At 48.2% G+C, this 23696-nt stretch overlaps 1 protein-coding gene across 5 annotated transcripts; it reads right to left on the reverse strand.

Annotated features, from left to right (window-relative positions):
* Positions 1-19486, reverse strand: LOC120829707 (fibulin-2). 5 transcript variants are annotated; one of them, XM_078083280.1, is made up of 18 exons: positions 19249-19312; positions 18348-18436; positions 15982-17350; positions 9810-9924; positions 9293-9422; positions 7843-8050; positions 7149-7367; positions 6413-6526; positions 5956-6060; positions 5207-5338; positions 3598-3735; positions 2721-2861; positions 2478-2606; positions 2211-2336; positions 1884-2000; positions 1661-1789; positions 1057-1180; positions 1-881 (listed from the first exon to the last, which is right to left on the reverse strand). In XM_078083280.1, exons 3-18 carry the CDS (start codon positions 17276-17278, stop codon positions 524-526), a joined length of 3582 nt encoding a protein of 1193 aa, XP_077939406.1. In that variant the 5' UTR covers positions 17279-17350; positions 18348-18436; positions 19249-19312; the 3' UTR covers positions 1-523. The 5 variants fall into 5 exon arrangements, 4 of the variants coding, with proteins under 4 accessions (XP_077939406.1, XP_040049998.2, XP_077939384.1 ...); XR_013451233.1 differs by lacking the exon at positions 18348-18436 and having other exon boundaries at positions 985-1180; positions 19249-19483; XM_040194064.2 differs by lacking the exon at positions 18348-18436 and having other exon boundaries at positions 19249-19486.
* Positions 19487-23696: the final 4210 nt, after the last annotated feature.

A 23696-nucleotide genomic window follows, 5' to 3' on the forward strand; every position in this document is an offset into this window, starting at 1 on the left:
CACACTGGTGTTGTTTTATTGTTTTACTAAAATACTTTGCAACTTATAAATCTAGCATAGGAAATATAATACATCCATTTATAATGTGTCTGATTACAAGGTTACAAAAATACACCTTATAGAGTAGTATAAAATGATAGAATACTTCAGAGGCAAAACGAAAAAGAGACACCAAACAATTTCTACCGCCTCGGAGCCACGTTTATGCTTTACATCTGGAGGATTGTTTCATTTGCATAATAAATATATATTTTTATAAGAGAGCTTTTCGAGAGTGCGGAATAATGAAAAAAAAAAGTAATTAAAGGCTTTTTTTCCTGCAATTGCGGTGAAAACATGCACTGACGCAAAGAGGCGTCTTTCTGAACATTCCACTACTTGAACAGCGGCGTCCGGAAATATCGACTTCAGCCGAGAGAGAGAGAGAGAGAGTGGCGACTCTAGCCAATCACGGCGGTGCGCCTCACGGCCATCGTTGAACGGCGACGGCGGAAAAGGTCCTTATTGGCTCTCCGTCCAGCCGTTAGAGCGAATTGGCTGTGATGAAGACGAAGATCTTGGCCTGGAAAGTGGTGAACGTCCCCTGTCTCCAGAGCTTCATCTCCACGTTGAGGGAGAAGTCCCGCGGGCCCTCGGCCTGCCGGTTGAGGTACACGGCGCCCGTGTAAGCGTTCAGCTTCCGGGTGCTGAAGCGGCCCTCCTCGTTTCCCTGCGTGATGCTGACGATGACGTTGTCCCCCGAGTAGGCGGGGGAGGGTCCGATGCGGAAGATCTGAGCGGGGAGGACGATGTTGGACTGGAAGCTGATGTAATAGTAGGTGATCCTCAGAGGGGAGTTTTGACAGTCCAGGTAGTTGGGACAGCTGATCCTCTCGCAGCGCCTGACCAGGGGGGGATGGAAAGGCGTTAAAAATGCAGTTCTAACAACAGTGGCTACTCGAGATGATGACGAGTCCAACTGATTTCCGCCATCGGAGGACTCACAAGGTGCGTCCCACAAACAGAGAGTGAAGCCCGTGAGGGGAACGGATTTCTCGGAGTGTCGGCGCTGCTTACGTGTCGGACACTTTGCGGTAGTTGGGCGGGCAGTCGACGTGGAGGCAGCGGTACCCTCCTAGGATGTTGTAGCAGGTCTGAGCCAGAGAGCAGTTGTGGGCCCCCGTGGCACACTCGTCCACATCTGAAGCACACAGTTAAAGCGGTGGTTTAGTGCCTGGAGAACATCGGTCCCGGCGCAATTCGAGGGAAAAGCCTCGCCGATGACACATGTGAGGCAAAACATTTTACCCGTGGGGGTGGAAACTGCTTAAAATAATTACAATAGGAAGGCAATATATCCGGGGCGATCACATTTTACGGTCCGTGTAATTGCTGAGCAACTGTAAAAGTACCAATTATATTTATCTGAACCTGTGCGAGAATGTTCACATCACAGCTATTTGCTGCTTAATTTAGCATTAGCGCTGAAAGGCTTTAAGATTCAGCAGTAGTGTTTTATTCACGCGAGTTGACAAAACGCTTGTGCAGGACTGATGGGTCTGACTCCAAACCATTTTTTTGAGCCGAGTGTTTAAAGTTAGTTGAGGTAAAACTTCTCCATCGTTCTTATCTTCGAGTCAATGCTTTGATTTTTTAAAAGCATGCATTGCTTGGTATTCACCTCTGCAGGAGCGTCCGTTTGCAGACATGGTGTATCCGTACTCGGGGCAGGCGCACTGGTAACTGCCGGGGACGTTCACACACTTGTAGGTGCAGTGGTGGCCGATGCCCCGGGAGCACTCGTCCACGTCTGGATGGAAGACGAGGAGTAAGTCGGGTGAGACTGATTCACCAGCCAAACGTGTGTGCGTTTGTGGCGCGTCGCGAGCGGTGCCCCGTCGTACCTTCACAGGTGTGCCCGTCCTCCCGCAGCTGGTAGCCCTGTCTGCAGTAGCACTGGTAGGAACCGTAGATGTTGGCACACTCCTGACCGCACGGGCCGGCCAAGCACTCGTTCACATCTGGAGATTAGAGGACGGAGCTCGTCACCGAGCCAAAGACCGCCGTCCCCTCCTCAGCCACGTGCTTCCAGGAAAGCCTGGCACACACCGACGCGGCACCTTGGCGCCCTCACGGCCGCACTTTCGCTCGTGCATTCACAAAAAACGTACGACCGCATGCACCAACACGTCCATACGCGCTGTGATTGGCGCACACACACACACACACACCTTCACAGTTCTTGCCATCGCCGGATAAGCGGAAACCAGAGGTGCACGAGCACTGGAAGGAGCCCGGGGTGTTCTCGCAGGTCTGGGCACACAGGCGGCCCGGGTAGCGCCAGCACTCATTCACATCTGAGAGGGAGAAGCAGAGTCATCACGCTCGCTGTGTGAAGCGTGTACTCACCAGGGTGCCGGTGAGGGGGACCCGGCTGATCGGGGTGTCCATTATTATCTCCTGCGCAGCGGTGTGTGTGTGTTTGAGGCACGACCTACCGACGCACGTCCTCCTGAAGGAGTCGTACTGATAGCCCGCCTGGCATTCACAGCGGTAGGAGCCGGGCTGATTGTGGCACAGCTGGCCCTCCCCGCATTGATGCAGACCGCCCTGACACTCGTCCACATCTACGAGACACACAAAGAAACAATGACGATGTTCAGCTGCCAACCAGCTCGTTACATACTCTTCTTAGTGTGAGAAGTCAAACATTCAACAACAACAACAGCAACAAGTCGTACCGACGCATCTGGATCCGTCGGGGCTGGCGTGGTAGCCGCGGCTGCATATTATCTTCCTCTGGCACATGTAGGATCCCACGGTGTTGATGCAGTCGAATCCCAGGCTGCACGGCCGGGACAGAGCGCCACACTCATCGATATCTGTGGCAGAGACAGAGAGGAGGAAGGGGGAGGGGGGGGGGGAGGAGGAGGAGGAGGGGGAGGGAGGGTGATGAAGATGAAGACAGACTGAAGACCCAAGGGGCGCAAAGGCGAGGCTCGAGGGGCCTCGTCGGCCACGCAGCCACTTCGGAGCAAACGCGCATCACAAAGTCGCCCTCGCTTCCATTACTTTGCCGTGCGTGTCTCCGTCTGACATTTTCTCGATTCGCTCTTTTCTCAGAGCATTTTCTCCAGCACTCCTTTCACGGGGGCGTCGGCTGCCTCGACATGCCCCAGTTCCTGCCCCCGGGGGCTAATTCCACAGCATCGGTTTGAACTGGAGGAGGACAGACAGTTGGCTTTCATCCACCCCTCTGCAGCCCCCGACAGTCTGATCTGCTGTCTGTGTGGCATTTAACCCCTCCGTCACCGAAGAAGACCCGCCGATGCACCTGCACGGCGTGATCTACAACATGGACTTCGATTCTAATGCAAGAAAAAAAAAGGCTCAAGCCCCCCGTTTGCTTTCTATATAAGACGTGTCCTGGACACAGCGCCACGAATGCACCCGTTTGATTGTTTCCCCCTTTAAAAACATCAGTCCATATCCTCTATTAGCACAAGACCGTAAATAAAATATGCATCATCAAATGAAACCTGCAAATATTTTACCCCGAATCAGCTGTACAACATTGGGAGCGATTGCAGAGCTGGCTGTGATGGACATTTTCCTCACCTATACAGTTGCCCTGGAGGTCCCGGTTGAAGCCCGCAGCACATTGAGGTTTGGGGCTGCACCTGAACGAGCCCTCTGTGTTCACGCACTGGAAGTCGAGCCCACAGTCATGGCTCTGCTGCACACACTCATCGATGTCTGAGGAAAATAAGAGAAATAAATGAGGTCAAGGTGGGTGAGTAAGTGACTTGTTGCAATTAAAACCCAGATCGAATGATATTATAGTGTCATTGTAATAATCCGCCACATGTGTTGTAGCTGCAAGGTTCATGCAATGCCACATCTCACCACTAAGTGGCACTAGGGGTTCAATGGTAGCGTGCACAGGGACTCACTTGGTGCTCATCTGTCATAAAGCTTTCCCCGGCATTACTCAAGAAGTTAATCAAGGGGAAAAGGCTGGTATTTCACACAGGAATCTTATCTGTACCAATCAACCAAAAGGCCCTGAATTATTTCCACTGGACGAATACGTCTAATGAGTCAAACCACCAGTCGTCTTCTGCATTCAGCATCCGTCCTCTGACATCTGGGGCCGTCGGACAAACCGAAGCCAATCTCACAAAGAGCACAACGTGTGGTGCACACGTGTGTGTGATATGCACGAGTGCCTTGTATTTTCAAGAAGGTTTTTTCGGATTGTAGCCGCTGTGATTCATACAAACTAAACCAAGAATTTCATTAAGCTGATATACTTGAGCAGCTCAGCTTGTGTGTTAGCTTGAGTACAGCTGGTAGCATGGAGACTCTTTTTGTTTTTTACATTCGGGGTAAACATAAAAATGCCCTTTGACCCTAATTATGCCACCACAACGTCAACAGGAAGTGATTTGTTAGAAATTTCAGTGATTTCGGATCTTGTATTTTTTCACTAAATGACTTTCCTTATTTTATTGTGACATTTATTAACAGAATAGATTATTTTTCCAAATAAAAAATCGTATTCAGTTACAGCAAGTTTAACTGTGGATACCCTTAATATGGCTCCTTGCATCTTCAGTCGTTATTTATTTTTTTATACTGTAATTTATGTTGTGCTTGCTATTAAATAAATTGGCGAACAATTTCTTCCCGTGTGTCTTAATGTGGCTTCATTTGTGAAAATGGGGACTGAACTTCATTTCAGTCTGCCGGCCTCGAATGAGGCGCTTTTGTTTTTTTCCTCCACGCTGTATGATGACGACCTGAAGAAGCAGCTGTTTGGAAGCTTCAACTAAACACACTTTCTCGTTAAATGCTCAATTTGCCTGATTGGACATTCTTTAACTTGACAAGGAGCTGCAGATTAGCTGTGTTTTCTTCGCCCCCCCCCCCCCCCCCCCCCAAAACCCATCTGCGGTAGCAAACGGCCCTCACAGCGCATCTAAAACTCCTCTCGGGGGTCCCTCTCCCTGGATGAGACCCCCCGGGCTCGGGCACAGTTCACGGGGCATGGAAATAATGAGACGTACTGGGAGGTTTACGATTGCAAACTCTTCGGATGTCAAGCAAATACTGCGGAAAAAGCTCCGTGGGGTAATATTTATGGATTATCAATCCTCCCCATCTCAGCGTGCAGTGATTCAACATATTCACTGCGGGTGGACGTGAGTTTCGTGATGCGTTGTACCTTCACAAACGCCGTTGTTGCTCTGGAATCCCGGGGGGCAGGCGACCGGTCTCTGACAGATATAACTCCCCGCGGTGTTCACGCAGCGCTCGCCCAACCGGCACACGTTCCCCAGCAAACACTCATTTACGTCTGGATGCAAAAAATAAGGAGAAAGTGAAGACGAGAGGAAAGGAGAAAGTTCACAGTAGAAGTTTAAGAGACGAGAGTCAGACCTTCCTCTGGGAGAGAAACTAGGGTCCAGGCCACCGGGTATAAACATCCTCACGATGGAGAAACCTGTCAGCATCCTGAGTTACTCTCTGCGCCTGACAAGCGGGACGCGGACCAGTGGATGTGGCCCGACTTAAAGATACATCCTCAGGGGACACGGCCTCGGACACACACACCGAGCGGAAGCTTATCAGCCTCACAATGAGCCCGCCTCCATTCTCGAGGGAAATAGAGGGTAAACGTGGGAGGCAGTTGGCTGCGTTATCGGGATAGATTATATAAATATATATATATATTTGTTGGTCTGCCTCAGTGTTTTGTTGTGAGAGTGAAAGGAGATTACGTCTGTATCTTCTCCGCACATCTAGAGGCGACGATTAGAAGGGAACCAGTGGCAGGCGGTCCTGCCATAAAAAAACTCTCTGCAACTAGACTTTTCTTTCCCCTTCGAGGACTGCGCGAGATTTTGCACATGCCGTGCCGGTGTGACGTGAATAACATCTTCTCAGCTTTACAGGCGCGATCGAGTCTCTTACCCTGACAGGAGCGTCCGTCCGCCATCCCCAGAGAGAACCCTGGGAAACAGGAGCACTGTGGCCTTCCACCCACTGATGTGCAGTAATGCTCACACGGCCCGTTTCCTGAAAATGGGTGTTCAATAGAATGCCGGGTGGGAGACAGAACATAATTTACCACGCTGCAGGTCCTTCCCTGTCCTGTTCATATTGTGTTTCCCTGGTGTCATGGAAACCAAACAAGACCAACCGCACAGGTTCTGATGCGTCCAACTGGGCAGAATGAAAGCAAATTAACCTTTGCTACCGTCCCCCCCCCCCCCCCCCCCCCCCCCTTGCGTTTGACATTTGCAGCACAATTACATCTCACGGGGAAGGTGAGTCCGACACAACGAACATGAATCTCTGGCGACCCGCGAGGCTTCCTCCGCGTTCCCCGCTCAGACGCGAGCTCCTCATTACGCCCGACGTCTCTTACCTTCGCAGGGGTTGGGCGGGCCGGCGGGCTGGGTTGGAGGCGGGCGCGCCAAAGGGTGAGCCGCCGCCGCCGCTCCGTCGTCTTCCTTCAGCCGGTTCTCCTCGTCCACCGTCTCTGCAGAGAGGTGAACAGCCTCGTCACAGGAGCCACGGATTACGCTGCAATTAAAGATTTCCTAACTTTCCGCGGTCTTAGTTAGAGGCTCCAGCCGACGGTGTGTGAGGCCATATCAGAGGAGCGGAGGCAGGAAAACAAGTTGCCTGCGGACAAACATTGGGTTTTATTAGTGAGCCTTAACCCTCACTGTAATTTGCTGAGAGCTCTCGCGTTTCCTGTTGAGGCGTGCTTGTGTTGATTAATGTCTGGTTCGTTTCAGACCACCTTACCTGCAAAGAGGGATTTGCAAATATGTTTTTTTTTTTTTTTTTCCATTAAGCTGAAAAAGCTTTTTCACACCGGCAGAAATGTGACCATCGCTGTCGCTTCAGGAACGGGATGTTAGTATGTGATTAAAATAACTAGTATCAGGGCTGGCAGACAGGAAGGAACTCAAAGAAAGCAGGAAAATAATACGCTTTGAATGTCGCAGACTAATTACAACAAATGGGTTCTTCCTGTGAGCAACGCAGAACCGTAAATCATATTTCAAAGAGCAAAAGGCCCACGGAGTCGCTTTCCCGTGCAACAACATCGCCGGAGTAAAAAACGCGCGAGGCCGGCGGCGTTTCACTCTTACCTTGCGCACAAGTGAAAGCATCCTCCTGCAGCGCGTATCCAGGGAGGCACTCGCACCGGTACGAGCCCGCCGTGTTAACACATCTGTGGTGGCAAATGCTGCCCTCGTATATCAGGCACTCGTCCATGTCCTCCACCTCGCCGGGACCCTCCGCCGCGTTCTCCCCGTGCCGCTCCTCGCCGATGGAGAAGGCCTCTTTAGGGTACGGGCTGTCGGATACTGAGCACAGGCATTACAGCATTAATGATGTCTGTAGTCGGCCCTTGGACGGGATCTGGGAAATACACATGCAGCGCGGCGAAATGCAACAGAAGAAAGACACAATTAGATAGACAGTGTTTGGACGAGTCAATGGAGGAGAGTTTTCACCTCGTAGCCAAATCAGCACAAGACGAACGACACCAACAGGGTGGTTTACTGAGAGGGGATTAGATGCATCAGATTACAGATTACATCACGGAGTGAATTCAGCTTCCCTACTTTGTTCTGGGGGGCCAATGGGTCGGTGGGGGTCCTATACAATGCTTCCTTTCAACGAAAACGGATTGTCTATTTAAAAACGTGTGCTTTTTTTCCCCCTGGCAGTGCACTGGTGTGCGTCACACTCCCCCACCCAACAACAACCCCTCCCTTGGCAAGGAGCATGCGATGCATTCACATTCTGCTGTGTGTGTGTGCGTGCAGATAACAGTACTTTTCTTGGGCTGCGGCGTGGAGTCGACGGCGGGCCGCTCTCTGACGGAGCGCCAGCCGTCTGGATTACCGCTCTGCTGCTCCTCCTCCTCCTCCTTGCAGCACGTTAGAAAGATGTGTCTGCAGTGGAAGCCCAGGTGCTGGGGGGCTTCACAGCGATGCCCCTCGCGGAGGAACAGCAGCCCCAGGGAGCAGCAGTCACAGCACTCCTGCTGGTCAAACAAAACATTAAAACCGGTTGTCCAGGGTTTGTTTTTCGTCCACTCTGGCCAGAAATATAATGACAACCGTCACATGGACTGCCGTAAAAATGTTCTTCTGTAAACACAGTCGGCGGAGAATTACAGGCTTTGGTGCTCCTGACTTTTTCCTCTGGTGCCACAATGAGGATGGTGTATATAAAGGACACAGCTAAAGAGGAATCATGGTGTCCGCGGGGACGTTGATGATCCTTTGGCTTTTTCTCTTGCTCCACCATCAGGCTTTAGTTGTTTGAAGTGAAATGCCTCGATCACATTCATGACCCCATCAGGATGAATTACAATACCTGTGACTCTAATGACACCCCCATCATTCTCAGCTGTAGGTCCACCTGGTTTTTAGTGCTAATAAAGCGCTGCAGTGTGAATCCTAACAAGCCCTTTTAGCATTTTACTTCCGCCGATTGCTTTCACGCCCCAAAAGTAGTAGAATTCCTGTTTATGTGTAAACGAATTGCTTAAGTAACGGGTAAGTATCGTAAACTGCGTTCTAATGAAACGTAAAGCTTTGGTGATTGCCACTGCGATGTATTGTGGTTGTAGATGGCGTGACATTACTTAATCTACAGGGGTCTCACTGAAAGGCGATAAAAATGAATATTTAACAGCTGCACTGTGGAGTCGATAATGGCCTCTGAGCAGGTACGCGACTATCCTTCAAATGGTGGTCTCTGGGAGTCTGGGCGACCGCAACATGGTCGCGTGGCCGCCGCGACCTCGAGCTTATTGACCGCCATAATAGCCCTTTGTCTGCGGCTGCTACTGTTGAACCAGATTAAATTATCGTTCCACGTTTCCAGCAATTTCAGAAAGGCCAAACAATTGACATGTGACATTTACAGTCGCCGACGTCTGCTTTGAAGCTTTGGGACCGTGGGAATCTTCCTTTGCAATTGCCACTAAATCCTTTTACGTAAATGAAATCAGGTAATTGAATAGCAGGGAATTGGCACAGCAGCAGTAATGCTCAGGGGAGCAGAGTGGAGAGACGCTCGCTGTCTGGCTACAGCGGCATCGACGTGGGTTTTCAATCCTGCAGCAAACTAATGCCTTCATCCATTGCTAATTCAGGCTCTATTAGGCTTCGTTTCAAAATGACAATGCGATCATGTTTGACTGTGAACCCAATAAAGTGCGTTGTCCCTCTGCGGGGGGGGAAAGGGGGGGAGGTGTCCAATCACAGACGCTTGCCTTGTAGGAATCGATCCCACATCTGTCGCCGGCAGCCTCTCGACACATATTTCCGGCCTTGGCTGCGTCCATTCCAGCCGAGCAGCGGCCTTCTGAGAGGGCGCCGCGGCAGCACTGCTGTTGGGCCGTCCTGGCAGAGAGAAGCACAAAGGAGAGAGAGAGAGAGAGAGAGAGAGAGAGAGAGAGGGAGAGAGAGAAGACCGCCTGAGTGTTTGGACAGCAGCCCCGACAGGAAACAGCGACTGGGAGCTACAGAGCGGAACCGAACCGCGTCTTTCTGCGCGTTTATTCAGGAGAAATTAGTGTCAGCATTGTGATTTACCAGTGAAAAGCTCTGAGGACCATTCAGTGTTTTCAGAAGAGAAAGGTACTTCACAATGTGACTGAAAACAGTTTAGTTATGATGCTTTAGTAAATGTAACTTGTTAACACAGTCGTTCCACAGAGCCCTATTTAAGATGATTTACGGCGTGTTTAATTCATTAATTAAGCCCACCGATCTGAGCGGCTGCCTTACCAGCAGATGGAGTGCCTATCTTTGGTGGGGGGCTCCATGTTGTTGCAGTGACCATTAGCTGAAGCCCACTTCTCTCCGGTCTCGCAGCAGGTCTTCAACGGCTCCTTGGCAGGAACTATAATGAAACGCAAACACCCACATCCAGCTTTATCCCACTTAGTGCAGCCATGCGCCTCAGAGGAATGGCACCAAGTCATGGTAACAACGTGAGTTCCGCCGGACGAGGAGCGTTTCCCACCGTACATTTCCCACCAGTGGATGCCGTGAAATGTGATTAGTGCAACTGTAGTTCACCTCTGGTGCAACGCTCTTGTCTCGGATCGAGACTTGGAGACTAAACGCTGAAAGTAGCTCGTTTTTTTTCCCTTTTCAGACTCCTCGACTCTGCTCTCACTTACGTTGGCAAGCGAGTATGTATGTAACCCAAAACTCCTCGAGACATACCATCAAAGTGAAATGCTCCAATTCTTTTCGTTGCATCCTTGCTAATGGAGAGCTGGAGTGAAAGAGTGAACACACCGCCACCGGGAGTCAGGCCGAACACATTACCCAGGTTACGGGAAAACATGTACGAGTGTCCTTTCAATAACAGGCCAAGCGCATTCCAGCTCTGATTTGTGTCTCCGGCGCTACAGTAGAAGACACAACTCATGACACGCGAGCCTTATTCGCCTTTCTGGTGTACTGTAAAAAGCGTTTTATTTTCCACTTTCGTGGCGACGATGACGCGATTTGGACCGGAGCTTTAATTGGTCTCTCTCACAGCCGGGCCTGTTCCAACGAAAGCCTTCAACCAGTGCGAGGGTCGCTCAGAGGACAGACCACGTCCTCTTGTTGCAATTCTAAATACACAACACATCAGCGTAGACCTCTGTGGGCGCCTCGCGGCATTCTGGCATTCAAACTTCCACATCCACTTTCATTTTTGGCGGAAATAACTGTGTCGTTTTCACCTGTACATAAAAAGACCAAAGCAACTACTCACAATAAAGGGAGCATAATTTAAAGGTTTAGACAGGAGAAAATCTAAACCTTAAACCGCACAGGGACTCTTTGATATATAACTACAGTATCTGTGTCAGCCGTGCAGTTAAACAACTCCCTTTGAACCCGAGTGAATGCATATTAAAAGACAGAACATATTTACTCATTCTCCTCCTTTGGACTCCCATTCATTTTCTCCGGTGGGATCAGTTCCTCCCGTCACGAACATCACACAGATTTGCTCCATGTGTGCATTCAGAATGTTTGATGTACACAAAGTTGAGGTAGCCACGCGCTAAATCAGAGTTAAGGCCCATTGCGCCCCGAATGGGACCATAACATCGTGCTTTTGGAAGACAAGCACGGCTTGACCTTTCAGAAGAAAGTTGCAGCCTGGACGAACTATTTCATCCCCTATCATGTCTGACGCTTACTCGTTCTCTTCCTGTCTCTTTGACAGACCTTCTAATTACGACTAAATCGCAACTTGTGGCGTTCTGCAGCGCAATAATTACCAAAGTCGATTTTTGGTGCTTTCACAACGGAGATCTCAAATATACGCTTGAGGGGCGGCTGAAGAGCATCTCTCTCAGTTCCGGGGCCTGTCATTATAGGTTTCCATCTGACTAGCATTAACACCAGATGCTTTGCTCTCGTCTTAAGTCCAAAACGGGTGACATCACACCCTTTTGAAAATATGGAGCTGGAACAGCAACCGAAAAAAGGGGCAACTCTCAACCTGCCTGGAGGTGTCATAAAGCAGTGCGCGGTCACCAATCAGGGCTCGGGTGTCTTTTCTTTTGTGGACTCGGCAGTGATTTATCATGCAGGGGGGGGGGGGGGGGTGGGGGGGGGGGGGGGGGGGGGGGGGGGGGGGGGGGGGGGGGGGGGGGGGGTGTGGGGCGAAAGAGACACCTCCAACAACGTGAGTAACGGCCGACGCCAAAAGGTGCGCGGCACACAAACCCAAGTGGTTGTAGCTGTCGGATGATTGATGCTGAAAGCTTTTTCCAGCGTGTCTGCGTGTGCTGAGCGGCCCGATGTTCGGCCCACCTTCGACATGAACACTTTGAAACACATAATCACTGTCTAAGAACAGCTGGATGTGGCCTCCCGCTGTCGCCATGACTTCATCTCCGACGCGGCCAATCTCGTGGGTTCAATCATCGATAGTTTATGTCTTAATCCCCCCCCCGCGATCCTGAGCCGACATTTGCGCGATCCGTCTTTTTGTCGTCTCAATCGAGGGCTGCGCTCGGTTGACGCGTCGGCCTTTTGATGGTTCCGGATTGTTTCTTTCAATCCAATTACACCTCGCTGTGGTAAGAGAACCCTGAATGAAATGCCACAAACTGCGAGGGGAACTCAGCACTAATGTTGCATTGAATCACCAGGATTTAAAGCTCGCATTTCCTGAGGTCGGCCACACACGTCCGTGACGAGCACGCACGCACCCACAGCGTTTCTGTTGAGGTCCTGCTAGGCATCACAAAGTCAAGTTTTTGCACGTCAAGTTGGTTAAGTATATTCGGCTGCACGCCTCTGAGCGAATATTCTCCACAGTAATCCCGTGACCGGCCTCGCGTTGCCTTATTATGCGTTATATATTCCGAGGCCCGCGCACAAACCAGAACACTGGAAATTTGCTCGTTTCTTGCCAAAGGAAATCCATCCAAATCCTGATTCTCGAGCATAAATAATAGAGCATGAATATATTTTCACATGCCCAATTAGAAGCAACCATTGACTGCTTTGCATATGATTTTATCAATGAAGACTATTTATGTAAGATTTTGCATGAAAGGTTTACTGTGATTCACATTCAGAGGACAAATTTTATATCTGAAAAACAGCTCACACGGCGTCACTTTGTTTGCACGTGAATTACAGATCTGTTATCGCGCAGCAATCTGCCGCGCCTGTTTTTATATTCAGTAAGTAAGGGTGGCATTTGGATCTGGTGTTTTTTTTACTAATGACATTTTGTGCATAGGGGATATGCCAATATTCCTCGAAATTACCTGCAAGGCCACGCAGATGAACCCAGAGCGTTCTTCGAACCGATCCGCACAGTAGTGCACTTCCAAATGCAGCGTGTTGGGCCTCAGTTTCATCCACTTATGTACGCTTAGTATTCTCCCGCTCTAGTTCAATGTTGTGGTTGGCGCTTGGGAACGTGGAACCTCACCGCAGTGTGGAGCCGTGCTTCAGACGAGGTGATTACCGGGAAGATTGGGAAAGCCAAGCAGCCTCACGAGAGACGGGGTAATCACCCCGGCTCATTGGGGAGCGGCGAGCAGCGTCTGGCAAATCAAGCCGCAACAGTGGCCTCATTCATCACACGGGCATTATGCCGCTCACAGGTACAACCGCCCCCCCCACCCCCAAAGAAATACTACACCAGGTCCGGCCCAGCATCAGAGAGCCCGAACGACCCCCCCCCCCCCAACCCCAAACCTCCCCTCTGAGCACACACGGCTTCTTCTTGTAAAGAATGAGCAAACACGGTCACCAAATGTTTGTGGGAAAAGTGCTTGTGTTCTTCTGTTAATAAAACCTTTTTCCTCTCAAACATAACTTGTGTAGCCGGCGCCGTTGATAACGGGAATTAGTTGAGGCCCTTATCGTCTGTGTTTGTTTCCTGCCTGTGCTTTAACATGTCACCACCCTGGGAATCTCCAATAGTCCAATGACCTTCTGCAGTGAACCAGCACGGTGTCATTACGTCGCGCATCCAGGTCGAGCTCCTTTCCCCCCGGAGAGGAACACACCCTGCTTTGACTTCCAACTCAAAACTCTGTGAAATGATCATTCCCAAGTGGATAGTTGGACTTTATTCTAACGCGGTTATGAACATTGTGGACATTCTCCCTGAATGAATAGAAGAGTTTCTATATTAGCTCACAGACCGTTTCACCGACTAGACTTGAGACTGCAGCCCAACAAAATATGTCATGGCAACTTTCTAACCCGTATTCATCAACTTGGTGCTGGTAAATGGAGTCGACAGGCAGCTCTGGCGTTTACACGGGAACACCTCACCCATGCGTTCAGCATGTACTAGACATACCTATGGAGGCCGGGTGCTGAAAGGTAAGAAATGTCCCGACAGGTCCCAACAAAAAAAATCACAGTGTTGTGAAGGGGGGGCTGACAACACACCTCAGGATTGTGAGGACCAAAACTCCAAAAGCGAGTAAGGATGGCTAGTAAAATGCACTCTTTTATATAGGGATTTCTCTCGATTCTCTCTAGAACGATTCGGTCTCGTTTCAGAAAAGTTAATAATCGGAATAAAAATTTTAAAAAATCCGTCTCACGATATTTGCTCGCTCGCGGAGCTTGAACTTCGTCTCTTAGTCTCTGCTCGCGCTCGAAGGTGTTTTCTACGCGCTCGCTGTTGTTCTTTTTGACGGTAAGGGGGCGGAGCCAGTCACCATGGTCTCTACACCTGATTGGTTACAAACCGCGTCTGTGGATTGGCTGGAGTGACGCATTCACACAACTATAGAAGCCCATTTCCGCACTAATGTAAGGGGATAAAAATTATCGAAATCGAAATTATGAGATAAAACGTTGTCAAAAAACAAACGCCCCCCTTCGGTGATCGTAGTGGACCGTAGACGACAACCAGCTACAACCATCATTTACCATCATTACCGGCACATTAAGAGCAATGCGTCCAGCTCGCAGACCGGTCCGTCAGTCTGAATCGGAATCTCTAATAACTTTACTGAACTATGGAGGATCCTGCGCACATCTTACCTCATTATTTCCATTTTACAAAAAGTTGATTCGTATTGAAAGTTGGCAAGATATTCACAGATTTTGACTTTTTTCCGGTACTTTTCAAATACGGACCGGTCTGAGACTAAGAGCAGCTTTTTCTTCATTTAAAAGAAAAATGAATCTTTTTAATATTTATTTTACATAGGATACTTCCATATTGTGTTGAAATGCAAGCTGCATTGGTTCTTGCATTGTTGATAGAAAATCATGTTGGGACAAAAACATTTTTTTTCTCTTATAAAGAATTAGAGAAGGTAATTCATCTATTGAGTTTCTTTAATTATCAAATAAAGTAGGAAGTGATTAGCAACCTCTGAGTAGCAAACTTAGATTTGAGAAAATTTAGAAAATCGAGATGAATCGATAATCGTTTTATCAGTTTAGAATCGATAATCGGTTTAGAACCGATAATCGGTTTAGAATCGAATCGTTGACCTCTGAATCGGAATTGAATCGTGAGGTGCCAAGAGATTCCCTCCCCTACTTTTATAATGCAGTTCCGTCACGTGATTCACGTTCAGTCAAGTGAAATCCGAATGATTAAAGCAAAAGGAAATGTTTTATGTGTCGTGATTAATATCATGGGGGCAGAATCGTTGGATCTTTTGTGCTCATGTAGGTTAACGCCGTACTTTGGAATGAGCCATGTTGTTGTCGTAGCGTAACTCATCTTCTAGACATATTAGTAATCAATTCTCTGTCTCTTTTCCCTCCTGGTGCCTGCAGTAGATTGGGCTATTTGTCCCAGAGGGGGCCGATCTGTTTGAGAACATGAGGGATACGGGCAGGATGCACGACCCTCCAGCTCTCGCCAGAGAGAGCGGGGAGAGAAAATGCAATTTCAGCGCTCTTAAGGGATTTATCGGATATATTAGAAGCACACTAATGTAAATACAGCACAGGGCTCCGTCTTATTTGCTACTTACAGCCCCCCGGAGACATACAGCATTCTCTCAAGTTGAATGCAGGAAAATGAGCGTGCACTTTGCATTGTTCTTTTCTCTTTGGAGAAAGGTAGATAAATGCTATCCGGGGAAAACAGACTTTCCACGAACAATTGTTTTTTCCTGGACCTCTGCAAGCTTGAATAGAGTGAATTCAAAGGGCAGGAAGTGAGAGAAAGAAAAGGAAGATGCCTTTTGAAATAGCAGCAGAGAGTGTACAACGTCTCGTTAGTCTGTTTATTTTCATCGCTACGTTGATTATCGATACCTTTCATTGCGATGAGATCCCGACCCAACTGAAACTTCTCCACAGGCCTTTAATACAAATACGATAATATAATATAATGAAAATGTGAACGGCCCAATCTAGAGCCGGTGGAAATCTACTTATTATTATATTCCATTTCTGCCACTAGATGACCCTACATTTTACACACAGTCTGCATCGTACATACCTTCAGCGAACCCCTGAGCATCCTGGGAGCGGTAGTTTTGGCGGGTTTGGGGTCGTCTGACAGGAGCTCTGCTGGTGGGGTTGAACTGCACGGTGGGATTTGAGGTCTGCTCTTCTTCGCCTCCTTTGCCTTTTTCTTCCTCGCCGCCATAACGGGGGCCGCCATGACTCCCCGTGCGGCCGCCTTGGCTGTGTTTATGATCGCCAGAGGGCCTGCTCCCCTTATCTGCACGGGCGGCGTGTGCTGCACCTTTTACGGCGTCCTGTGAGACTCTGTTGATGCCACCGTGGGGTCTAGCGGTCCGCTCCCAGAGTTCCTGTTGCGGCCCCTGACTCCCCGTGGTCACCCTCTGCGTGGTTGCCGTTGCCGTTGTTGATATTTCGCCGCGGCCGCCTGCAGTCGTGGGATGCGTGTCGTGAGCGGCCTCAGCCTGACTGCTCGTCTCTGAGTCAGAACGTCTCTGCGTCTCATGTCTCCCGTCATCGAGGGAGCTGAAGGAAGTGGAGCTGGCCTTCGCGTAGGTCGGCGGTATTTTCGTGGATTCCAGTAATTGGGCCAGATCTTGGATAGTGGAAGACGTGGGCCCTTCCAGTCTGTAGTCATAATCCCCTGTGCCAAGACTGGGTGGGTCCTGCTTATACAGCGGCAAAGTGTTTCGCAGTGCCAGCTCGGAAAGCCCTTCCCCGGGACTCGTTTGTCGGCCGTCATGGCGGCTGCTGATGTCTCTCAAAGGGCCGTTGTTCTCCGTGGTCGTGGCCCACACGGGCTTATTGGAAGCGCGAAGGTCACAGCCGGGGATGGGCGAACACGTTAGGCGTCCGCCCTCGTCTGGACAGTGGCAAACCTGGCACCGGTCCCTTTGAAAGGAGTGCCCCGCATTGTACTTCTTGCGGCCGTGGGTGCAGCCGATTTGGCCACACCGCGGGCACCCGTCCGCCGGTTGCAAAACGTCAACGCAGTTGGGGGGAATTTCAGGGCAGGGGATAAAATTACAACTTATCTTCCCACCTCCCGCAGGACAGACGCATTCGGTGCTTCCAAAATCCACAAAGTACGCTCCTCCCTCCGGGACTTTCCCTTTCCGGAAGCCTCCTTGCACACAGTCGTAGTACTGGTAGCCCTCACAGGTGCAGCCTCTTTGGGTGCAGGCGGGACAGCAGGAACCTTCCTCCAGAACCGTTTCGATGCAGCTCTGCAGAACGGGACAGTCCACGCCGGTGCAGTCTTTCTGGCCCAGACAGGTGTCCATGCACAGAACCAGCCCACTTAAAAACAATGCTGCCCTCTGAATGTTCATTTTGTATTAAAAAAAAAACAAAAAACGTGTGGATTCTATTCCAGATGAGAAAGAATATGTGTGTCTTTAAGCCTGTAAAAGTAAAACGTGGTTAATGTATTTTACAGCACTAACGTTGTCTGGCAATCAACAATAATAACAATCAGAGTCTGATTACTGTGCTCAAAAACACGCTGTTGAACTTAATAACCACGTCTGCTTTAATTGGGCCCCGTGCCAAATGTTCATTTTCCGTGCCCATTCTTTTGGCACCACAGCAGGGGATGAAAGCCGTGGTTTATACTTGATGGCATGTGGAAATTTGGCCAAAGGTAAGAGTGACTGAGGGAAATATGTGCAAAAATAACTCGAACAAAAGAAACAAAGAAAACGAGGCTGCAACAACAAAACCTCCCTTCTATGACAATGTTACAGTTTGCCGTACAAAAACCGTGTGCGACAGGACTGCTTTTCTGAGTTATATATTTCTCACTAAATGTTGTGCTTGCAGGAATATGCCTGGTTGGGACGTTATCTTCAGTCATTTCAGTCCATTGTCCATTTCTCCCTTTAGTAGCGGCTTGCGAGGATAACCGCTAAAACCCGCGCTGTTATAAGAAAATGACACATCGTATTGAATAAAGTCGTGTTCAGTCTGGAATGAAGAGATTTGAGGAGGTTTTCTGGAGCTCTTTTGTTCTGCGTCAAACGGCACAGGGACAAAGAGACGCAGCACAGGTCAGAATTCGACAGACTTGATCCTGTGAGACGGTGAGGTGACTTCAAATCAGGGCGCGTGTTGGGAACCAGGTGTTTCTCATCTCACTTTTCCTGTTGCTCTCGTGCCAGTCGCAAGAGGCTTATGTGACGGTTATTGCTTAAAAGTCTACAGTCTGGTTTAAAAAGAGAGATTGACTCAAAATCCTCTTGCGTGACAAACTTGCCTCGTGACGTTTTATGTTGAAATTTTTCCCCCATCAGTGTCATCGGAGCTGCTTCCACCGTCTGTTATCACATTTTACCCAAAAATGTCAAATATTCCCACCAAAAGAGGAGCAGCAACAGAAAGAAAGGGATAAGAGATGCTTACAGTTTACTTTCTCTCTCCAACTGAAGCAGCCTTCTTGCTTTCCTGGAAGTAGTGAGCTGCAGATCCAAGTGCGACTTACGAATCCTGATCTTTTTAGAGAAATGAAAGTAAACGTGGGAACCTGATTGACTGTGTTCTCTGAAACCGGCGTGTGTGCAAACACATGCAGCGCATCTAGGGGGGAAAAAATATATAAAATCAAGGGGCTCATCAATTTAAACGCAACATCTGCACTTTCTCCTCCCTCCTGACTCCAAGCAACACAAAGTGCAACCGCAGCTCCGCGTCGACAATCAATGACGTCTTTGTGTTCCTCGGGTACAAAATCGTTTCACCAGATCAGGTGGTCTTTAACAGGCACATGGCCCACTGTATGTCTACGTCATTCATGAGGGGGGGGGGGGGGGGGTACTGATGGACTGAGAACGAACACCTCGATGGGTCTGTTTGTGAATGAGAAGCATGTTGTGTGTTCAGGTGTCCCACAGAGCATTCCACAGCCACAAGGTGACCTTTATCCCCTTTTTTTCCACATTTGGCTCAAACACGCTGTTTGAAGCCGCCTAATAGTCCAGTGAAGGATCGTAATACTGTTTCTTAAACCACCCGCGCGTCGAAAATTACGCGCGCGTTGTTTCTCATCGTGTCACAAGAGGCGACTTCCACATTTGGGATTTAACAGGAACACGTGAATAAAAGCATGCGGGACACAGTGCAGTTGTCGGGTTGTGTTATAACTATAGAGTATTTAGACAACAAGAAACGCAGTAAAATATCAAACACACGCTAAAGCTTTGACAGCATTGGTCGCGTTTCTAAATATTTCGTCTCACGTGTTGCTCAGTGAAAAAAGCTCCGCATGTGAAATCCTGCATTAACGGTGACAAAGCACGTTGCCTACCTTGCGTCTCTCAGCGCTGCCGAAGGGAACTTGTGCGTAAAGTTTCAGCCGACTCTGGAGTCCAGGAGCGCGCTCGCTCCCCCCAACCTTCTTTTTGAGGGAGGGGGGCGGGACAAACTTCCATAGAAGTGTTTGGAAGAATATCACGGTCAGAATAAATAATGACAGAGTTGTAACTGTGATGTAAAATCCTGGAAGAAACCCGGCCGGTGAATAAATCTGGCCCCTTGCAAACACCACGTGATGTTTTGGGATCTTTTCAGAGCTGTAATTGCTGGAATGTGATATACTGCAGTGGATTTGATCTTTTTGATTTCTCTCCACGTGTCTTTTACTCTTCTTTCATCTTCAGGATCACTGTGTCACCGGGGAGAACAAACATAGACAAAAGCTGCCACACGAGTCGACTGATCAGGCAAGCGGAGTCCTGGGGCCATTGATCACTTTGTCTCTCGGGGGTCTCCCTTGACTAATCAGTGACGCAGATGATCCAGTGGCCCTATTATTAGTTTTCTCTGTTCATCAGAATCAAATTGCATGCACAGCTACACCAGTCACACACTACGAAGACCCCCTAAAGGCTTTTGGACGTCTTTCCCGATTAAATTAATTCTTATATTTAATCCACAAAGGAAGTTTAGAATGACTATTCCTTTCAGTATTGTTGATTGATGACGTATATTTAAATATAGATACGCAACCAACCAGCTGTAATGATTTATCCGCTCTGGTTTTAAATGTTATCGCCCTTCGTTACACACCGACATGCCGAAAAAGTGCTTATATGTTCATTGATAACCGGGACATGAGCTAAGTGTCCCTGAACGCACCATCAAACAAAACCAAGCTTTACTTTGTCCCACAGATATTTTACACGGTCACATAAGACCCATTTCTCATGGACACTCACGGGAAAAATAATCTCTGCGACCAAAATACACGGTTAGAAATGAATGAGTCCTTAAACGCCTTCTGTATTGAGATTGTTTGAGGCCCCCTGGACTCCTGAGCAATGTCCTCATGTCGCAGTCAGGGACCCGATGACCTGTTCCTCCCACAGTAGTTGACCTCTCCCCGCTCTTCTGGGGCCGGAAAGCCTCAGTCCAGTAACGTCTCTCGGCCCGCGAGATAATGTCATCTGACACGCCGTGATTTGGTAGAAGGTAATTGCACCCCACACTGTTGTAATTTCTCATTCATGCATGTTTGAATGGTGACTTATGCCACCACTAATTGCCAAAGCCCACTGACTGCAACCCTGCCTCGTAATGATGCGGCCTAATGGGCACTCCGTTTCACACTAATACCAAATAAAGGTTTGAAGTTTAATACGCCGTGTTTATTATTTATTCCTCTGAGGAGAGTGAAGTCACCGTTGCCTCACTTCTTCCGACGATTAATAATCTTTTAGGGTTTTTTTCATTTCAACCGATGCCAGTGACGGTGACATCATGGTCACCTCGGGCCCCTTAATGCAGCGGGAGTTAATGTTATCTGTCCGCCGTGTGAGATATTGTCCTGATCTTCTGCTTTTGTTTAAACAGGTGGGAGGGCCTCGTAGTCCTTGTTTAAGCTTTTGTTAAGCCACAGAGCTTTTGTGTGATCTAAATTGATGGATCGCTCCATTACAGCATCAGGTGGGAATTACGGAAAAATACAAGGCGCCTCGCAGCAACGTCGCATGTGGCAAACAAACGTCGTAGCTTTATTTTACCGTCGTCAAATATGTTCTCCATCAACTCACTAATGCAGGTCCAAGATGGAGTAAAGAGAGGAAGTCTTTAATGTGAGCTCCGTGGGGGGGGGGGGCTACGCCACGGGAAATTAGGGGCTAAATGTAATGTGGCGAAAGTGACTCCCCACCTGTGTGTTGTAAAGACTTTCCAGGCTGTAGTTAAACGATATGTCTGCAGCTCAGCATGCAACAGCCATGCGGCTCAGCTCACTTCTGCATCGAACACTTAACACGTTTGAATGAGCTGGAATATCAGTAGCTCAGAGTCATAAACTACTTTCTGATATAATTTGGCTTGATTGAGTGAATTTCAACAAGAAACACACCTATTTAGGGTTGAGAGTAAAAAGTACTTTGAATATTGTTAATGTGAGGCACGAGGAAGCACTTTGCCGAGATTACACCTCCATTGTCCATGACCATGAATGCAAAGAGCTGCAGAAGCAAACCCACTCAGCTGCATCCTCCTAAAGCCCACACCGTGGAGAGGGCGCGGGAATTTACAGCATGCAGTAAAGACTGTGCGAAGGGATTCGACAGTAAAAGCCGAACTCTGCAGAGCTGCTGCAGGGTGAACTGAAAGTGAAAAGGTGCAAGACGTTAACATTCACTTCTTCGATGCATGAATTTGTCATATTGCGGAGAAAAACTGCATAGCCAAAACCCTCTGGAGTCCCATCACACACGTAGCGTCGAACGACATCATTTCAGTCCCGCCTCCTTGTCATTATTTTTTTTTTTTTACATTTCTTGGAACACACAAAATTGCTCCCGAAGGCCCGAGCGGATTCCACTAAATGGCAACACCTTATATTTTCCCTCCCTGCAGACGGTTTTTACTGCCCCTCACACCTTCAGTTGACGATGGCGTGCATTTCCAAAACTGTTTGAAGAAGTAACAAACCCCCCCCCCCCCCTCCCAACCGAGTACATTCGTGGGGGCACCAGCTGAGAACACTGCCATTGAGTACAACTATATGACAACGTCGTCATCTGTTCCCCGGCTGAACTGGTAGATTTGGACTCAAGGATTCATCCAAGGAAGAAGACGTCCCAGCACCCCTTTCCCTTTGAATGAGTTCAGGCCACTTTGTGTTTGTCTAGACACGGGCCTCCGTGTGCAGTGCTAGAGACACACAGCGCGGTATCAAGTATTCTTTTCTATTTTCTCAGAGATTAAATCATTAAAACACAAATTGTAGGTGCAGTGCCAATGGATCAGCTACAAAGGAGGAACTAAATGTAGGACTGAAGCCTCCACAAATGACTAAAAGTTGTGCTGGCTTCTCAGGTTTCATTTTCAACCGCCATCATCGCCCAGAGGAATGGTTACGTCATCGTGTTTCAACCCAAAATAGCCAAAGAAAGTCTATTTAAGTTGTCGCATTTGGACCATTCTGCTCTAAATGTTCAATGCACGGCTCAATATGTCATACGTTTAGGTTACTGCCGTTGCAACTGTGTGGTTTCCATTAAAGACAATTGGAACAAAGCACGAGTTAGTGATGAGTTTTCATGGCTAACACAGTCTGACTCAGATAATAAGTGCACTTTGGCACAAAGCAGCATTACCACAGTGTATTTCCTAATCAAGCTGTTTATCTCACCAAGTCTAAAAAAACGAGAGCCGCAGACCAGGAGTCAACTTCAAAGCCGATGAGAGGATGGATAAGAAATAATGCAGCCAAACGAACTCTGAATGTACAATTAACATTCTGTTAACAATTAATGTTGCATCTTGGGACCAATTCGAGCTCCAGAAAATGATCTCACACACAGTCAAAAAGGGGTGATTTGGTTTTTGGATGTTCTCAGAGTTGCTCTCTTGGATAAATTATTAAAAACATCTTCGTTTTCGTCACCAGTCTTTTCAACCAGTGTTAGTCTGTTGAATATGCCAATATTTTAAGGACACTGAGGGCATTTTTTTTACTCACTTCTAGTTTAATAATCTTGGCTTCTACTCGTGTCTTGGAGAAATAAATATACGAGTATAGCAGTCAGTGACACCTGGAGGTGAAAAGGAATATATTGCACGTTCCTCACTAAATGCTGGAGAGCAAGACAGTCAAGCTGCGTGTGCATCCAAAGAATGCAATCCAAGAATGACTGGCAACCAAGACGTTAAAGATGGTTTCTGTGTCTGCTGCTTAGTCTGAGTAAGATATCATTTAACACAAAGAAACAAAAAATCCCTCCTTCCATACAGAAACTATACCAATACATGTGGTAGCCAACTTCTAAACGATGTGCATTTATTCTTCCTCCACTAAGCAGAGCAGCAGCGGGGCAGGAAATTAACGTCTATAAAACGCCACACTAAGCTGAATGAATTGGTAGTTAAGTTGGTGTTCATTGTAGAATGAACACTGAATGAATTTAAGAGGCCTTTTGGGTTGAATCGGATGGTCTATGTGTAGTAAGTGACATAGTTGTTGATCTGGGTGGTGGCATAAGGGTTCCCCACAAGTAGCTATAGGGTACGCAGAAAAGATATGGATGGATAAATTGCGGTGTGCCAATGGCTGCTGGTTGACAGTATCTGGGGATCCACAAACAGAATTCTGTTGTGTAGCCTGCATATCTTGCCATCATTGTGTAAATAAAAGCCCAATGCTGATTTAAATAATTACAAATATTAATTTAATTTCACGTTATTTAAGTCAATTTGGTTTATTGGTGCATATTAAATAAAAATAAAAAAATGCCATAA

Source organism: Gasterosteus aculeatus, chromosome 2 (assembly GCF_964276395.1).
Source record: "Gasterosteus aculeatus chromosome 2, fGasAcu3.hap1.1, whole genome shotgun sequence".
In the NCBI taxonomy this organism is placed as follows: Eukaryota; Metazoa; Chordata; class Actinopteri; order Perciformes; family Gasterosteidae; genus Gasterosteus; species Gasterosteus aculeatus.